This window comes from Arachis ipaensis, chromosome B3 (genome assembly GCF_059453495.1).
Source record: "Arachis ipaensis isolate K30076 ecotype BB chromosome B3, ASM5945349v1, whole genome shotgun sequence".
Lineage (NCBI taxonomy): Eukaryota > Viridiplantae > Streptophyta > Magnoliopsida > Fabales > Fabaceae > Arachis > Arachis ipaensis.
In genome coordinates, this window is record NC_142438.1 from 1,787,053 (window position 1) to 1,801,218 (window position 14,166).

Here is a 14,166-nt window from a genome sequence, read left to right on the forward strand (position 1 = left end):
CATCTTCACTATCACTAAAATGAAGATTAGAATCAACCTCATAATCTAGATCATCAGTGTCATCCTCTTCTTCACTATTGTCCCATCACCAACATTCTGAACCACTTCTTCAATATTTAAGTGGACATCAACTAATCTCTGCATTTGGGCTTCCGTATCCACCCTTCCACCTTGAGCCTCTACTTTAATATTTTGGGCCTCTCTAATATTACTTGACCCACCATCAACATCCACATACTCTTTTTCAACAACCTTGCTCCCATCCCCAACATCTAAATAACCAATGTCATAACAGAAATTATGAGGGACTGAAGTCTTATACACCACATACAAGTCAATCACCTTATTTTCAACTCCTATATTTGTCATTTCCATTGCTTCTTCATCACCTTTCAACAACTTCAACCCTTCTAATCCTAACTCAGTATCTTTATACCACAGTATCCCAATGTTCTCAGCAATGTACCCAAATTTTCCAACCACATCATAAGTCTTTATAACACTCCAACTATTTCGGTCACACCAATCAACTGTTGTCACCTCACCATCAATATACTCAGTTTTACCTTTATCACTACAAAACCTACCCCTGTGATGAATTCTAACAACAATCTAGAGTGATAAAAAAATGCCTAAATTCTAACCATTCAAACATGCAATTTCAAAATTAAATGGTGGCCTACCTCATTAGAAACCTTGATCACAACGGTGCTATCTCAGACTCCCTCGTTGATGACTAAACCCTATCCCAAACTCCTCCCTCAGTCTCGACGGCATTGCCACTTGCATCGTCCTGCACGTCGCCGTGGCGAACTGAAGACCACGGCGCAACGTCTGACCACCCACCAAGTTTCTTTGTGTGACTTTGTTTTTCTGGTTATGTTCCTTTTGTGTCAAACGGAAGACAAATGGGTTATGTTTGAAAAAGGAAGCTAATTGATATACTTGGGTTACTCACACATAAGTATTTTAAAAATTTGACTTTCCTTGCCACATCAAACATTCTATTTGGACACATCACTAACGTCTGTGTCTGATTTAAACGGCGTCAATTTAAAGAATAGAATTGATGCAAATCGAAAACTTTTGAGATAAAATTAAAACAAATTGAAACTTAGGGGTAATTTTGAAACTTTTAGTAAACTTCAAGGACAAAAAGTATAATTTACCTTTTATATAATCATCAAATTATATTTTTTTAATTATTATTTACGCTATAACTATAAAAAGTAAATATTTTTACTACTATATCACTATGTAATTTCATGCCTAAACAATTTGTCAAATTTTCTTTTTCATATTATTTATTTTACCTAATTAATCAATAATTCAATGTATCGGTATTCTAGTTTGGTCAATTCAACTAATCGTATAGTCACCAAAAAAAAAAAAATTCAACTAATCGTATCTCCGTTGACCAGAAAATAGCTTGATCGGAACCGCCTCTGGCGGTGGTCGACCCTCTCTTTTCCCTCATTGCTTCCTCAAGGTGCATACTTTCACTCGTTTACTAACAAGTTTGTTTTTTTCGGTGCATTTTCAATTTCATTTGGCATCTTCAATTTCACTATAATGAATATTTTGTGTTTAGGGTTTAGGGGTTACTAATTACTGGTATTACTTCTGACTTTGCGAGAAGTTGTGAAATTTGTTAATTCAGCACTTAATTTTTAGTTGGATTTTTGTATAATGAGTTGGGATTTTACTCATTAAGATGTAAAGTTTGAGCTTTTACGTTTTGCTTATAGGTTTAGCTTTTACTTGCAAACTCTACTTTTATCACCCTTGATAGTGTGAACTATGAAGCTGAGAGATTAAACCCACACTTGTAGCAGTAAGCAAAGCTTCAAGCTTTTGAAACTTAGATAGTTAGAGAGTAAATGCTGAACTTAGCTCCCTGCTTCAGCACCACCGGTCAGTGCCTCCTTCTTTGATTTGCTTGTCAATAATCTTCATTTGTCAGTCATAAAATTGCAGAAATGATGACATAGGAAGTATCAATGGCAGCGTGAAATTGGTTCACAAATATCTAGTAATATAGCACTCTATGTGTTTGTTACTTTGCTTGATAGAAATTGGAACTTTTTAATTACTTCTAGTTTGATATTTCAATAGCTCTTTTGCCTTCTTAGTGTTAGTATGGGTTTGCTACTAGTTTATTTTTATTCTTGTGGTGTGAATGTTAAAGTACATAATTTGTGAATGATATAGCATATAATTTGTGGGTGTCTAAATATTGATGAGTTAGAATGATTTTAGTATAAAGTTCTGATTTCAATGCTGAGTTTTATGTTACTTGCGGTAGAGATACTTTCATTTAACACTGGAGAGGAAAAGAAGGGAGAAGAGGTAAAGGATGAGACTAATTTTTGGGAGTTAGTTTATATTTTATGATTTAGGTTGGGGACCAATTTGAGTCAAACAAAATCATTTGATGTCATCCTCCGCGTCAGCTAGCCATTGGAGTCCCACATGAGCACATAACCGTCAATGTTGGAGTGCTCTTAGGGACTAACGTGATTCATGGTGAAAATTTTGGGCACCAATTTGATGCAATATATTTTTCGGGGAACAACTTGATTCAAGTGTGAGATTTTAGGGACTACTTGAGCATTTACTCGATAATTAGATATCTTTCCACTAAGCTGCTACAAAGATGAAAGATGTTTTTGTTTCAGTTAGCAGAGTGCTAATATACATCTTCATGCATTTCCATTTGAGAAGGAAATACTATAATTTTGTTAACTGCCCAAATTTTAGGATATATATAGTCGCTGGTTAATTCTAAACTGGCCAGTTTCATTTAACATTGCCATTGAGTGCAAAAATTTGATTCTTGTGTATGGTTCTTGTAGAAAGAAGCTGTTCACTTGGTTTTCAATGTTGATTCGATTGCATCTCATTTTGTCTGTCTCATTGGCATCATAGGTAACATTTTTCACTTCAGCATTGCTCAACTTTTTATTATTGGATTTGTAGGCACCTTTTTATTTCTTAATCTTTTTGCTATCGTTGTGAGCAATGAAACATCAAAACCTAATGGCTTCTTCCTGTTGAATTCATCTAGGTAGAGGAGGCAGGTCAAGATGGAAGCTCTAGCCAAGAGTTTTAGTACTCTTGCATTTTAATTATTCCATGTCAATGATTACTCAAGGACAAGTTCGATATTTATGTAAATGCGTAAAACCTATTATACAGCCAATATCAAGCAGCAGTTACATCGATTTGATGTGCAAGCAGCACCATTATGAAGAAGCACTCCATGCATTCGATTTCTATATAAAGAACTCAAGTATCCAGCTAGAACCAAGCACATATACGAATTTAATACTGGCTTGTACCAACTCTAAATCTCTTGAATATGGTAGGAAAGTTCATGATCACATTCTAAATTCCAACCATCGACCAGACATTGTTCTGCATAATCATATTCTTAATATGTATAGAAAATGTGGTTCTTTGAAGGATGCTAGAAAAGTTTTTGAAGCAATGCAGCTGAGAAATGTGGTCTCATGGACATTAATGATCTCTGGATACTCTCAAAACGGTCAAGAGAATGATGCCATCATCATGTATCTGCAAATGCTGCGATCAGGACATTTACCAGACCAGTTAACCTTTGGAAGCATACTCAAGGCTTGCTCTATTGCAGGTGATATAACTTTAGGTTGGCAACTGCATGGCCATGTAATCAAATTAGGATTTGGTTATCATCTGATTGCACAAAATGCTCTTATTGCAATGTATACAAAATTTGGACAAATTGATCACGCCTCAGATGTGTTTACTACAATCTCTACAAAGGATTTGATTTCTTGGGGTTCCATGATTACAGGGTTTACCCAATTCGGTAATGAGATAGATGCTTTATATCTTTTCAGAGACATGCTCAGGCAGGGTTCCTATCAGCCAAATGAATTTATATTTGGCAGTGTTTTCAGTGCTTGCAGCAGCCTGCTAGAGCCAGAATTCGGAAAGCAAATACATGGAGTATGTACTAAATTTGGTTTAGGGAGGAATACCTTTGCTGGATGTTCGCTCTCAGATATGTATGCAAAATTTGGATTCTTACCTTCAGCAAAACTTGCATTTTATCATATTGAAAGCCCTGATTTAGTGTCATGGAATGCAATTATTGCAGCATTTGCTGACAGTGGTGATGCTAATGAATCCATATATTTTTTCTGTCAGATGATGGATTCGGGATTGGTCCCAGATAGCATTACATTCCTCTCCTTACTTTCTGCTTGTGGGAGCTCGATGGCACCCAACCAAGGCAAGCAAATTCATTCCTACATTATCAAACTAGGATTCGATAAGCATGCACCTGTTTGCAACTCTTTGCTAACCATGTACACGAAGTGTTCAAATCTACAAGATGCATTTAATGTTTTTGAAGATATAAGCGAGAATGCCAATTTAGTCTCGTGGAATGCAATTCTTTCAGCTTGCTTGCAGCATAAACAAGCAGGAGAGTCTTTCAGATTGTTTAAACTAATGATTTCTTCTGCAAATAGACCTGACAATATCACCATAATGAACTTATTAGGAACTTGCGCAGAATTAGCTTCATTGGAAGCCGGGAATCAAGTCCATTGCCTTAGTGTTAAAAGTGGACTTGTGCTAGATGTTTCTGTCTGCAATGGATTGATTGACATGTATGCAAAGTGTGGATCACTTAAATCTGCTCAAAATGTTTTTGATTCAACTCTCAACCAAAATGTTATCTCGTGGAGTAGTTTGATTGTTGGTTATGCACAATTTGGGCTTGCACATGAAGCACTTAATCTCTTCAGAAGAATGAGAAAGTTTGGTATTCACCCTAATGAGGTCACATATCTCGGGGTTCTCAGCGCATGCAGTCACATTGGATTGGTGGAGGAAGGATGGCACCTATATAAAACCATGCAAGTCGAACTAGGTATTCCACCAAGAAGAGAGCACTTCTCATGCATGGTTGATTTGCTTGCTCGAGCTGGATGCTTGAATGAAGCAGAGACTTTTATCATGAAAACAGGATTTGACCCCGATATTACTACGTGGAAAACTCTCCTATCTGCTTGCAAAACTCATGGTAATGTTGACATTGCGAAGCGAGCTGCAGAAAATATACTAAAGCTTGATCCTTCCAGCTCTGCTGCAATGGTGTTACTTTGCAATATTCATGCTTCTGCCGGAAACTGGGAAGATGTTGCCAAACTAAGGAGCTTGATGAAACAAACAGGTGTACCAAAGGTTCCTGGTCAGAGTTGGATAGAAGTCAAGGATAAGATCCATGTGTTCTTCTCAGATGATACATCACATCCTCAAAGGGAAAAAATATACGCAATGCTTGAAGAGTTATGGTTGCAGATGTTGGATGATGGTTATGATAGTTGCAAATGGTTAGACATTGACATTTAGTGAGGAAGTTAGTTGGAAGGTTTCATCGAAGCTATGCTTTTTTTGGTTCCCGATTGAACAACCTGCATCCAAGTCCTTATACTAAGAACCCAACTAACCTATCCCAAACCGGGACTACAGATTAAGGGACCAAGGGACTTACAATATTGATCAATCCCATATTGGTTTGTTGAAACTATGCTGCTGATATGTGACAGATGGGGTGAGTTAAGCTCCACTTAAACAAGGTATGCATCAGTTATTGGGATTGATGATATGCAGTATGCCTCTAAGTTATATCTTGTTTAATGCCATATATCACTTTGGGCTAAATAGATTGTTGCATATAATATATGACAATGAATTATATGTTAATCAATGTAAGTTATTAAAATTTTTGTTGGAGATATTCTTATTTCTTTTGTATAGGAAAAATGATCTCTTCTATTATTCTCTTTTTTCTTCTGTCTCTCTTCTTTATATTAAATGGTCAATATTAGTTATTACTTTATGGAGTAAATATTTCTTACTGTAGTAAAAGTTAAGAATGCATTTGTATATAAGGATATAATTGACAATATAATGATAAATTTTAAATAAAAAATGACATTGTGGAACAAAAAATAAGGTATCATATTTAATGAATGAGGGAGTATAAAATTATGTTAATCAATTGGATTCCCACCAAACACTCAACTGCTATTTACTTCCTTCAAGACACCACCACTCTTATTAAATTAAATCCTAATCAATCATCATACACTATATGATAATTAGGTTAAGATTTTGTCAAATTAATTTCTTCTTTACAAGAGCATGACTTCTAGTTCTAGTTACTCGCCCCCAACCAAAACAATGTCATGAAACATTACCCTTATATTGCTAAATCTTATAATTACCATAACCCTCTAGGCATCATCATCACATGGTGTATGAAACAATGGTCATAATAATTTCTTGCACCAAATCCATGATTATCACAATCTTAATCTTGATCATCTTTTGTGCTGTGTTGATTAATGGTGCCAATGTAAAATCTAGTTCCTCTATAGGCACCAAAGGGCAATGGCAACTTCTACTTCACAATTCTGGTGTGGTCAGCATGCACATGGCATTGACCAATCGGAACACGGTTATAATGTTTGACCAAACCGGAGCCGGCCAATCAGGTTACAAATTAAGAAAACGCTACAATGGAACACGGTGCACCACAAGTCACAATGATCTTGTGGATCCTACATGCTATGCACACTCAGTAGAGTATGACATTGCTGCTAACAAAGTTAGGCCTTTGAGGCTTGACCCTGATACATGGTGTTCCTCTGGTTCATTTCTTAGCAATGGAACACTATTGCAAACTGGTGGATATGGCAATGGAGCTAAAAGCATAAGATTCTGTAGACCCTGTGGTGGTGGTGGTGGTGGAAAGAATCTTACATGTGGTTGGATTCAATCAAAGAAGACCCTTTTTGATGAACGGCGGTATGCTTCTAGTCAAATACTCGCAGAACATGACAGAGTTGTTATTGTTGGTGGAAGAAACGTATTCACATATGAATTTGTACCAAAAATTAATCATGAAGAAAAATCTTTTGCTCTTCCATTCTTGCACCAAACCAATGACAAAAATTCAGGAGGGAACAATCTCTATCCTTTTCTTCATTTATCATCTGATGGGAACTTGTTCATTTTCGCAAACCGTGATTCAATCCTGCTCAATGCAAGAAGGAACCGGGTGATCAAGACATTCCCTCGGATCCCCGGACACGGATCAAGAAACTATCCAAGTTCAGGCTCATCTGTGATGCTACCTTTACATCATAAGGACAAGTTCCAAAAGGTGGAAGTTATGGTATGTGGTGGTTCTACTACTGGGGCATTCAGGGCTGCTAACGACGGCATGTTCCTAGAAGGCTTAAGATCATGTGGGAGAATGGTAATTACAGGTAAGAGTTAGAATTTCAAGTGTAAATAGTTTGGTCTGATATGGGTTAAGATGTGGTGTGTGACATTTTTATGGTTTATCATTTAATTTGTTAATTTAGAAATTTTCAGAATTATCTTTTAGTGGATTGTATGAGTAGTAGCATATATCTATTTCCCCATGATTCTATTAATTTGACTTGAGTCAAGATAAAAATTACTTAAAAACTTGTGTTTGGAAATTTTTTGGATCTGTCACTGCAGGTAACCATCACAAATGGAACATCGAGTACATGCCGCAACCGCGCCTCCTCCATGACATGCTGATTCTCCCAACTGGCCAAATTTTGATCATCAATGGAGCAAAACATGGTTGTGCAGGGTTTGACAATGCAAGAAATGCTTCTCTTGAACCATACCTGTATAACCCCAAAAGGATACTTGGGAAAAGGTTCAAGGTGCTTAAGTCCACAAGCATTGCCAGAATGCACCATTCATCAGCAACCCTTCTTCCTGATGGAAGGGTCTTGGTTGGTGGTGGCAACCCTCATCCAAGGTATTACTTTTTAAAATTTATAAAACTTACAATGAAATCTCAACCATTAAGAAGCGAAAATTTTAATATAAAAATGTTTCTTTTATTATCATTTTCACTATTATTATTAAAGAATGGTGAAGGGAGGCCTTGGAGCAACGACTGAGTTGTCTCCGTGTGACCTGAAGGTTACGGGTTCAGACGTGGAATAAGCCACCGATATAATTATTAAGTTAGGCTGCCTACATTCGCCCTTTGGGTGCGGCTCCTCCCCAGATTCTGCGTTAATACGGGATGTTTATACACCAAACTATTAACGACGCTAGAGTATAATTCCTATTATTATTCATAACAGGTACATATTTCGCAATGTGGCATACCCAACAGAATTGAGACTCCAAGCATTTGTTCCACACTACATGGACAAGAGGTACCATAACAAGAGGCCTATGAACTTAACCATAGAATATGGTAATCAAATTGGGTACGGTAAAGAGTTTAGAGTGAAGTTTATGGTGGTTAAGAAGGGGCAAATTAGTAACAATACTGTAACTTTCAGTGCATATGCACCACCATTTACAACACATGCATTTGGCATGAATCAAAGGATGCTTAAGCTTAGGTGCAAGAGAATGGTTGTGAGCAAAAATGGTTCAGTGAATGCAATTTTGGAAGCACCACCATCATCTTTTGTTGCACCTTCTGGTTACTACTTGCTCACTGTTGTTAATGCTGGAATTCCAAGCATTTCTCAATGGATTAGGTTCACACATAATGGTTAGTTGATTCATTTAATATACAATTTAGGAGTACTAATTACTTGGGAGTTTTCTCATATACAAAATGTCTAATGATATTATTATTATTATTATTATATTATAGATTATAGATAATAAAATTGTTTCCAACCATTTATTTGAGCGTTAACAATTTAATTATGAACAATGTTATTACAACTTTTTATTTTAGGGTTAGATCAAATTGACTCCTCTGTTATGAGATGTGATATGAAATTTAATTGGTGTAAGTCAAAATTTCAAACGTTCATTTAATAATAATAAATAATTTTCATGATTGCATGCAATGTAAAAAATAAATACATATCGATGATCATTGATAATAATAAGACATTAGGATTTGAATTAAAGTTTAAACGTGTGATCTATTCAGTTAATTTATTGACAGACAAATTCGTTTTAAAATAATAACTAAAATTAAATATAAACTTATTTTTCTTTATTTTAGAAATTAAATATAAGGCTAATTTATCCCAAAAATTAGTTTAATTTTAATATTTTAGAGACTTTATTTTTGAAAGGTGTCGAACTTATAATAAAAAGGAAATAACATCTTTTTTAATAGAAAGTGATCAAACTACATCAAGAATTTACGGTTCATTATGGAATCCAAAATTCTAAATTTTATTGCTTTAACCACGCCTTATCTTATTGGTCAATCCAATATTTATTGTATAATATCTTTAGAGCATTATTTAGCTAAATCTATGAAGATTTATATAATTAGAAATTGATTTATTTTTTTTAATCTTTAATAATCAAGATTACATTAGCTCTTCTAAAATTTTTGGTTTCTTAAAATTAAAATACAAATTCAAATATGTAACAAACTGAGATAAAATAATAGAAGATCAATCTAAAGATAGTATCTAAAACTAATGATAAAGATATTCTAAAGATAACCTTTCGAAATATTAGATTGCTATATATACAAATCGAATCTTCAACATATTTTTATTTCCTAAATTTCATAATTTTACAATGATGCCAAAAGGCACAAATTTTTTTCCCCTATATTAGATTGTTATTTGTTAATGATCAATTTGTATTTTTTCTCTCCTCCTTAATCATCAAATTAACTTGCCTCTATGAAGATGGTTATGATGGAAGACAATTCAAGTTCAAAATATGTGGTGGTTTTTGATGGATTAAGCATTGAAACAATCATCACTCACAAAGCCAACATAGTTGAGGAGTGGATTCAACAAATTTCATCAAAAGAAGACATGATTATTGGATTGGATACCGAGTGGACCAAAGACAAAAACAAGAAGACAAAGGTGGCAATTTTGCAATTATGTGTTGAGGATAAGTGTTTAATCTTTCAATTTTTCTTCAACAATATTGTTCCTCAATGTCTTAGGAGCTTTCTTATGGATCCTAACTTCAAATTTGTTGGGGTTGGAATTGAGAATGATATCAAGAGACTCAAGAGTGATTATGGGTTGGAGTGCAAAAATGGCATAGATTTGGCTACTTTTGCAGGAGAAAAATGTGATCAAAATTATTCATCTAGAGGGTTGAAATTTTTGGCCAAAGAACTTGTGGGGCTTGATATGAAGAAGTCAAAGGATATTTGCACTAGTGAATGGAAGTCAAAGGAGTTGACCAAAGATCAAATTGAATATGCATGCATTGATGCCTATGCTTCTTACAAAATTGGCCACTATCTCCTTCTTCAAAAGGAAGAGGTTTACCCTAAACCTATCTAAATGATGTTTCTTATGTATGTAATTTGTTTTTTTTTTTTTAAGGATTATAGGTTTATTATTTTTTTTCCCCAAAATTAGGAGTGGGATTCGAACCCGAAACCTCTAGGTGAATATGTGAAGATTTTGTCATTTGAATTATAATTCGTTGGCAAGGATGATAGGTTTATTAAGAATATGTTTTCTTTGCTATTCTTTTTAACTCATTGATCTTATATTTGTTTTTGTTTATTGAATTAGCTCTATTATTGTAATTTTTTCTTAGTTTTCTAAAACTAATGATTAATATAACTTTATTGTTAAGCAATTTTGATCATTGTTATCGATTCGGATAACAAGTAAATTGGTTTTTGGGTGCCAATAATATTCAATGATTTAATTTGAATTTTAAGAAATTTATAATTTTAAATAATTTATTATTATTATATATTTAATAAATAAAAAACAACTTAATAATGATCTACTTACCATTTAGTGAATTTACAACGCAAATTGTATCCGAATTATGGTCAGGTCATCCCTTCTATATTCTTCGGGGATTCTCCAAATGTTTTTAGTGGGAATAAGGGACTCCCTTTATTTTTTAGGGTGAATGGTAAAATTTATTTTTGATTTAATTATTTTGTTGGTTTTTATAATTTTATTAAATTTTTAATTAGATTTATATATATTTTTTAATTAAATTTTTATATTATTTTTAATTTTATAATTAAATTATTTTTAGTGTACAATTAATTAAATATTTTTTTATAAATTAAAAATATTTATAATTAAAAATATAATTAGATCTTTGATAGTATATATTTTAAAAAATTATTTTATTAATTTTAATATTTTTGACATAAGAAAACTCAATTACAAAATTAAAAGAAATATAAAAATTTAATTAAAAAATAATTATAAAGATTTAATTAAAAATTTAGTAAAATTAATAAAATAATAATTTAATTACTCTGTCGATTTTATAATTTTACTGAGTTTTTAATTAGGTCTTTATATATTTTTTTAGTAGAATTCTTATACCATATCAGATTTTGTAATTAAATTTTTATGGTGACAAAAATACTGAAATTAATGGAATATTCGATTAAGCAAAACGAATATACTTAATACTTAATTAAATATTCTGTATAGTTTAATAGAATATTTTATTAATTTTAATATTTTTATCATCGTAAAAATTTAATTATAAAATTTAATATGATATAAAAATTCACTTAAAAATTTGATAAATTATTAAAAAATATAAAATAATTAAATCTAAAATAATTAAACATTTATCTTCCAAAGATTATTTAGTTTTTAAATTAGATTTAAGTTGAGTCATGTTGACATGGCACCGCGTGGAAAGCTGGGTTTCAACAGAACCGAAAGATGCATATTATTATTAGGTCGTGTTTCACGCTTACTTTTACGTGTGTAATTCTATCGATGCTAGCTGTAAAAAAAATATAAAATATATAGGCTCTTGTATAGATGTGAATGGATAGAAATGACATAGATTTAATCGGATAATGAAAACAGATATGGATGAGAAATAAGAAAAAAACAATATCATATTGTGGTAATTTTGTTAGAATTAAAAAATATGGAAGATTTTTAAAAAAAGATTTAGCTAAATTTGTGTAAAAAATTCATATTATTTGGAGCTTTCATGATTTTTTTTTTAAATGTATGTGTAGGTGGGTGTTTTTTAGTATGATATATGAAATGGGAAAGTAGTTTTTTTAATTTTACGCATGTAATTTTTCAATTTTTGAATGAAACAAAATCTTTATTAATTTATATTATTATTAACTGTTTTGATCACTATATACTACACATAAAAATTATCAATCATGTATTTTTATATTTACGTATTACTTTATACATATTTTTAGTTTAATAATTATTAACTTTTAAAATAGTCAAACTTTTTTTATTTTAGTAGTATAATAAATTTTGAGATACCAAATACTAATATATAGTAATTGATTGATGACTAAATTTTTATATCAATATATTTAGGTATTTATCATAATTGATCTTTTAATTAGTTATTATTTATAAAATTTTAATAAAATAATTATAATAATTATTTTTAAATATTACGTCTCAAAGTTTTTTTCTTATATATTTAAAATTTAAAATTATATCTATTTAAAATTAAATATTCAAATTTAAATTTAAACATAATAAAATAAAAATAATAGTCCAAAATTAAATTCTAATCAAATTAAAATTAAAATAATTGTTACTTAAATTATTTCTTTATCAATAATAAGCTTACCATTGTAATTATTTTTTTAGTGTGAAGAAAATCTCATGCCCTAAGCTGTTCAAGTTGTGATGTTGATGGTTTGATGAACCAGAAGGGATTAAGAGAGAAAGAGAAATAAGTTCTTCTCATTATTGAAGAGAATGAAAAATCTCCTTGAAAAAATATTTGTTAAGTTGTTATACCTTATATACTATGTACTCTTTATGTACTCTCACTAAAAAATAATTACAATAGTAAGCTTATTATTGATAGAGAAATAATCTAGGTAACAATAATACTATCAAAATCAATCTTTTTCGATTTTAAATCTGGTATATAATTATTTAACAAGAAAAATGAACACATTTATTTTTGGATAAGTTTCAGATGCGTTAAGAAATTATTTAGTGAGTAATTTTGTAATTTTAGATGTGTTAAAAATTATTTATGTTAAAAAAATACAAGCACGAATTTAAACAAAATTTAGATTTGTACTAAAAATATTATGCGTTATCTTATTATTTTGGACGTATTAAAAAATATAAGTACAAATATAAATAATTTTAAATATGTACTAAAAATATTTTATTTATTATCTTATTAGTTTAGATGTGTTATGAATATATGTAAAATAATAAAAAAATTAACAAAACAAATATGCGAAAAAAGAGAAATAAAGTAATTCAAATACCATATAATTTTTCATGACAAATGGTTAGTAAAATTAGTAAAAGAGATTTACTAAGTAGTGCTTTATCATGCTTAAATAATGTACACATTGAGTAACACATCATTTATTAGACTAAATATTTAGTAATATCTAGTTAGTTAATTCATAATGCATTGAACATTAATCTATGACAAAATGGTGAAAAAAAATTAACTAAATATAATATAATTTTTAAGAGAGGGAGAGAAATAAGTTCTTCTCATTATTGAAGAGAATAAAAAACTTTCTTGAAAAAATATTTATTAAGTTGTTACACCTTATATACTATGTACTCTTTATGTACTCTCAGTAAAAAAATAATTACAATGATAAGCCTATTATTAATAAAGAAATAATCTAAGTAACACTAACATTTTGTAAACATCTTTATTAGTTCTGATTTTCTCTGCTGTCTTCATTAAATAATTTCAGTTCATTTCTTAATTTATTTCAGTTCATTTGTATGTTAATTTCAGTTCACTTGTGAATAAAAAATTTTGTCAATAATTTCAGTTCATTTCTTAATTTATTTCGGTTCACTTGATGCTGCTGATAAGTATTGACTAATTTTTTTATTCACAAGTGAACCAAAATTAACACACAAATGAACCGAAATTAATTCACAAATGAACCAAAATAAATTAAAAAAAAAACTGAAATTATTTAATGATAACACCAGAGAAAATCAGAACCAATAAAGATGTTAGCAAAATGTTGGTGTTGTTCGTGATGACGATAACAAAAACACATCCAAATTCATTAACTGATTTTGCAGCATTATGGTTTCTTCTTTATTTAATTAGATGAACAAGATAAGAAAAGAAGAACATGATGAGAAGTTTAAGGAATTTTTTCTTCTTGTTTCTTCTTTT

The 14,166-nt window shown here is 31.0% G+C and overlaps 3 protein-coding genes across 6 annotated transcripts; all 3 read left to right on the plus strand.

Annotated features, from left to right (window-relative positions):
• The first annotated feature begins 1,334 nt into the window (after positions 1-1,334).
• LOC107629363 (pentatricopeptide repeat-containing protein At3g53360, mitochondrial) lies at positions 1,335-6,969 on the plus strand. Of its 4 annotated transcripts, none has more exons than XR_001617951.3 (4): positions 1,341-1,489; positions 2,856-2,928; positions 3,068-5,630; positions 6,435-6,969. XR_001617951.3 is itself a non-coding variant. In XM_088509987.1 (4 exons), exons 3-4 carry the CDS (start codon positions 3,362-3,364, stop codon positions 5,401-5,403), a joined length of 1,941 nt encoding a protein of 646 aa, XP_088366113.1. In that variant the 5' UTR covers positions 1,341-1,489; positions 2,856-2,928; positions 3,068-3,361; the 3' UTR covers positions 5,404-5,821. The 4 variants fall into 4 exon arrangements, 3 of the variants coding, with proteins under 3 accessions (XP_016187628.1, XP_088366113.1, XP_088366112.1); XM_088509987.1 differs by lacking the exon at positions 6,435-6,969 and having other exon boundaries at positions 3,068-3,364; positions 3,466-5,821; XM_016332142.3 differs by lacking the exon at positions 6,435-6,969 and having other exon boundaries at positions 1,335-1,489; positions 3,068-5,821.
• On the plus strand, positions 5,939-8,842 carry LOC107629364 (aldehyde oxidase GLOX-like). The gene is made up of 3 exons (XM_016332143.3): positions 5,939-7,328; positions 7,570-7,861; positions 8,196-8,842. Exons 1-3 carry the CDS (start codon positions 6,308-6,310, stop codon positions 8,620-8,622), a joined length of 1,740 nt encoding a protein of 579 aa, XP_016187629.1. The 5' UTR covers positions 5,939-6,307; the 3' UTR covers positions 8,623-8,842.
• Positions 8,843-9,725: 883 nt separating this feature from the next.
• LOC107632403 (3'-5' exonuclease-like) lies at positions 9,726-10,349 on the plus strand. The gene has a single exon (XM_016336086.3). The coding sequence runs from the start codon at positions 9,726-9,728 to the stop codon at positions 10,347-10,349; it is 624 nt and encodes a 207-aa protein (XP_016191572.2).
• Positions 10,350-14,166: the final 3,817 nt, after the last annotated feature.

Bases quoted from the DNA above. Each gene is read 5' to 3' on its own strand.
- LOC107629363 (XM_016332142.3), top strand. From the start codon at position 3,136: ATGTCAATGATTACTCAAGGACAAGTTCGATATTTATGTAAATGCGTA.
- LOC107629364 (XM_016332143.3), top strand. From the start codon at position 6,308: ATGGTGTATGAAACAATGGTCATAATAATTTCTTGCACCAAATCCATG. The intron at 7,329-7,569 runs GTAAGAGTTAGA...CTGTCACTGCAG, and splicing joins TGGGAGAATGGTAATTACAG to GTAACCATCACAAATGGAAC. The intron at 7,862-8,195 runs GTATTACTTTTT...TATTCATAACAG, and splicing joins GGTGGCAACCCTCATCCAAG to GTACATATTTCGCAATGTGG.
- LOC107632403 (XM_016336086.3), top strand. From the start codon at position 9,726: ATGAAGATGGTTATGATGGAAGACAATTCAAGTTCAAAATATGTGGTG.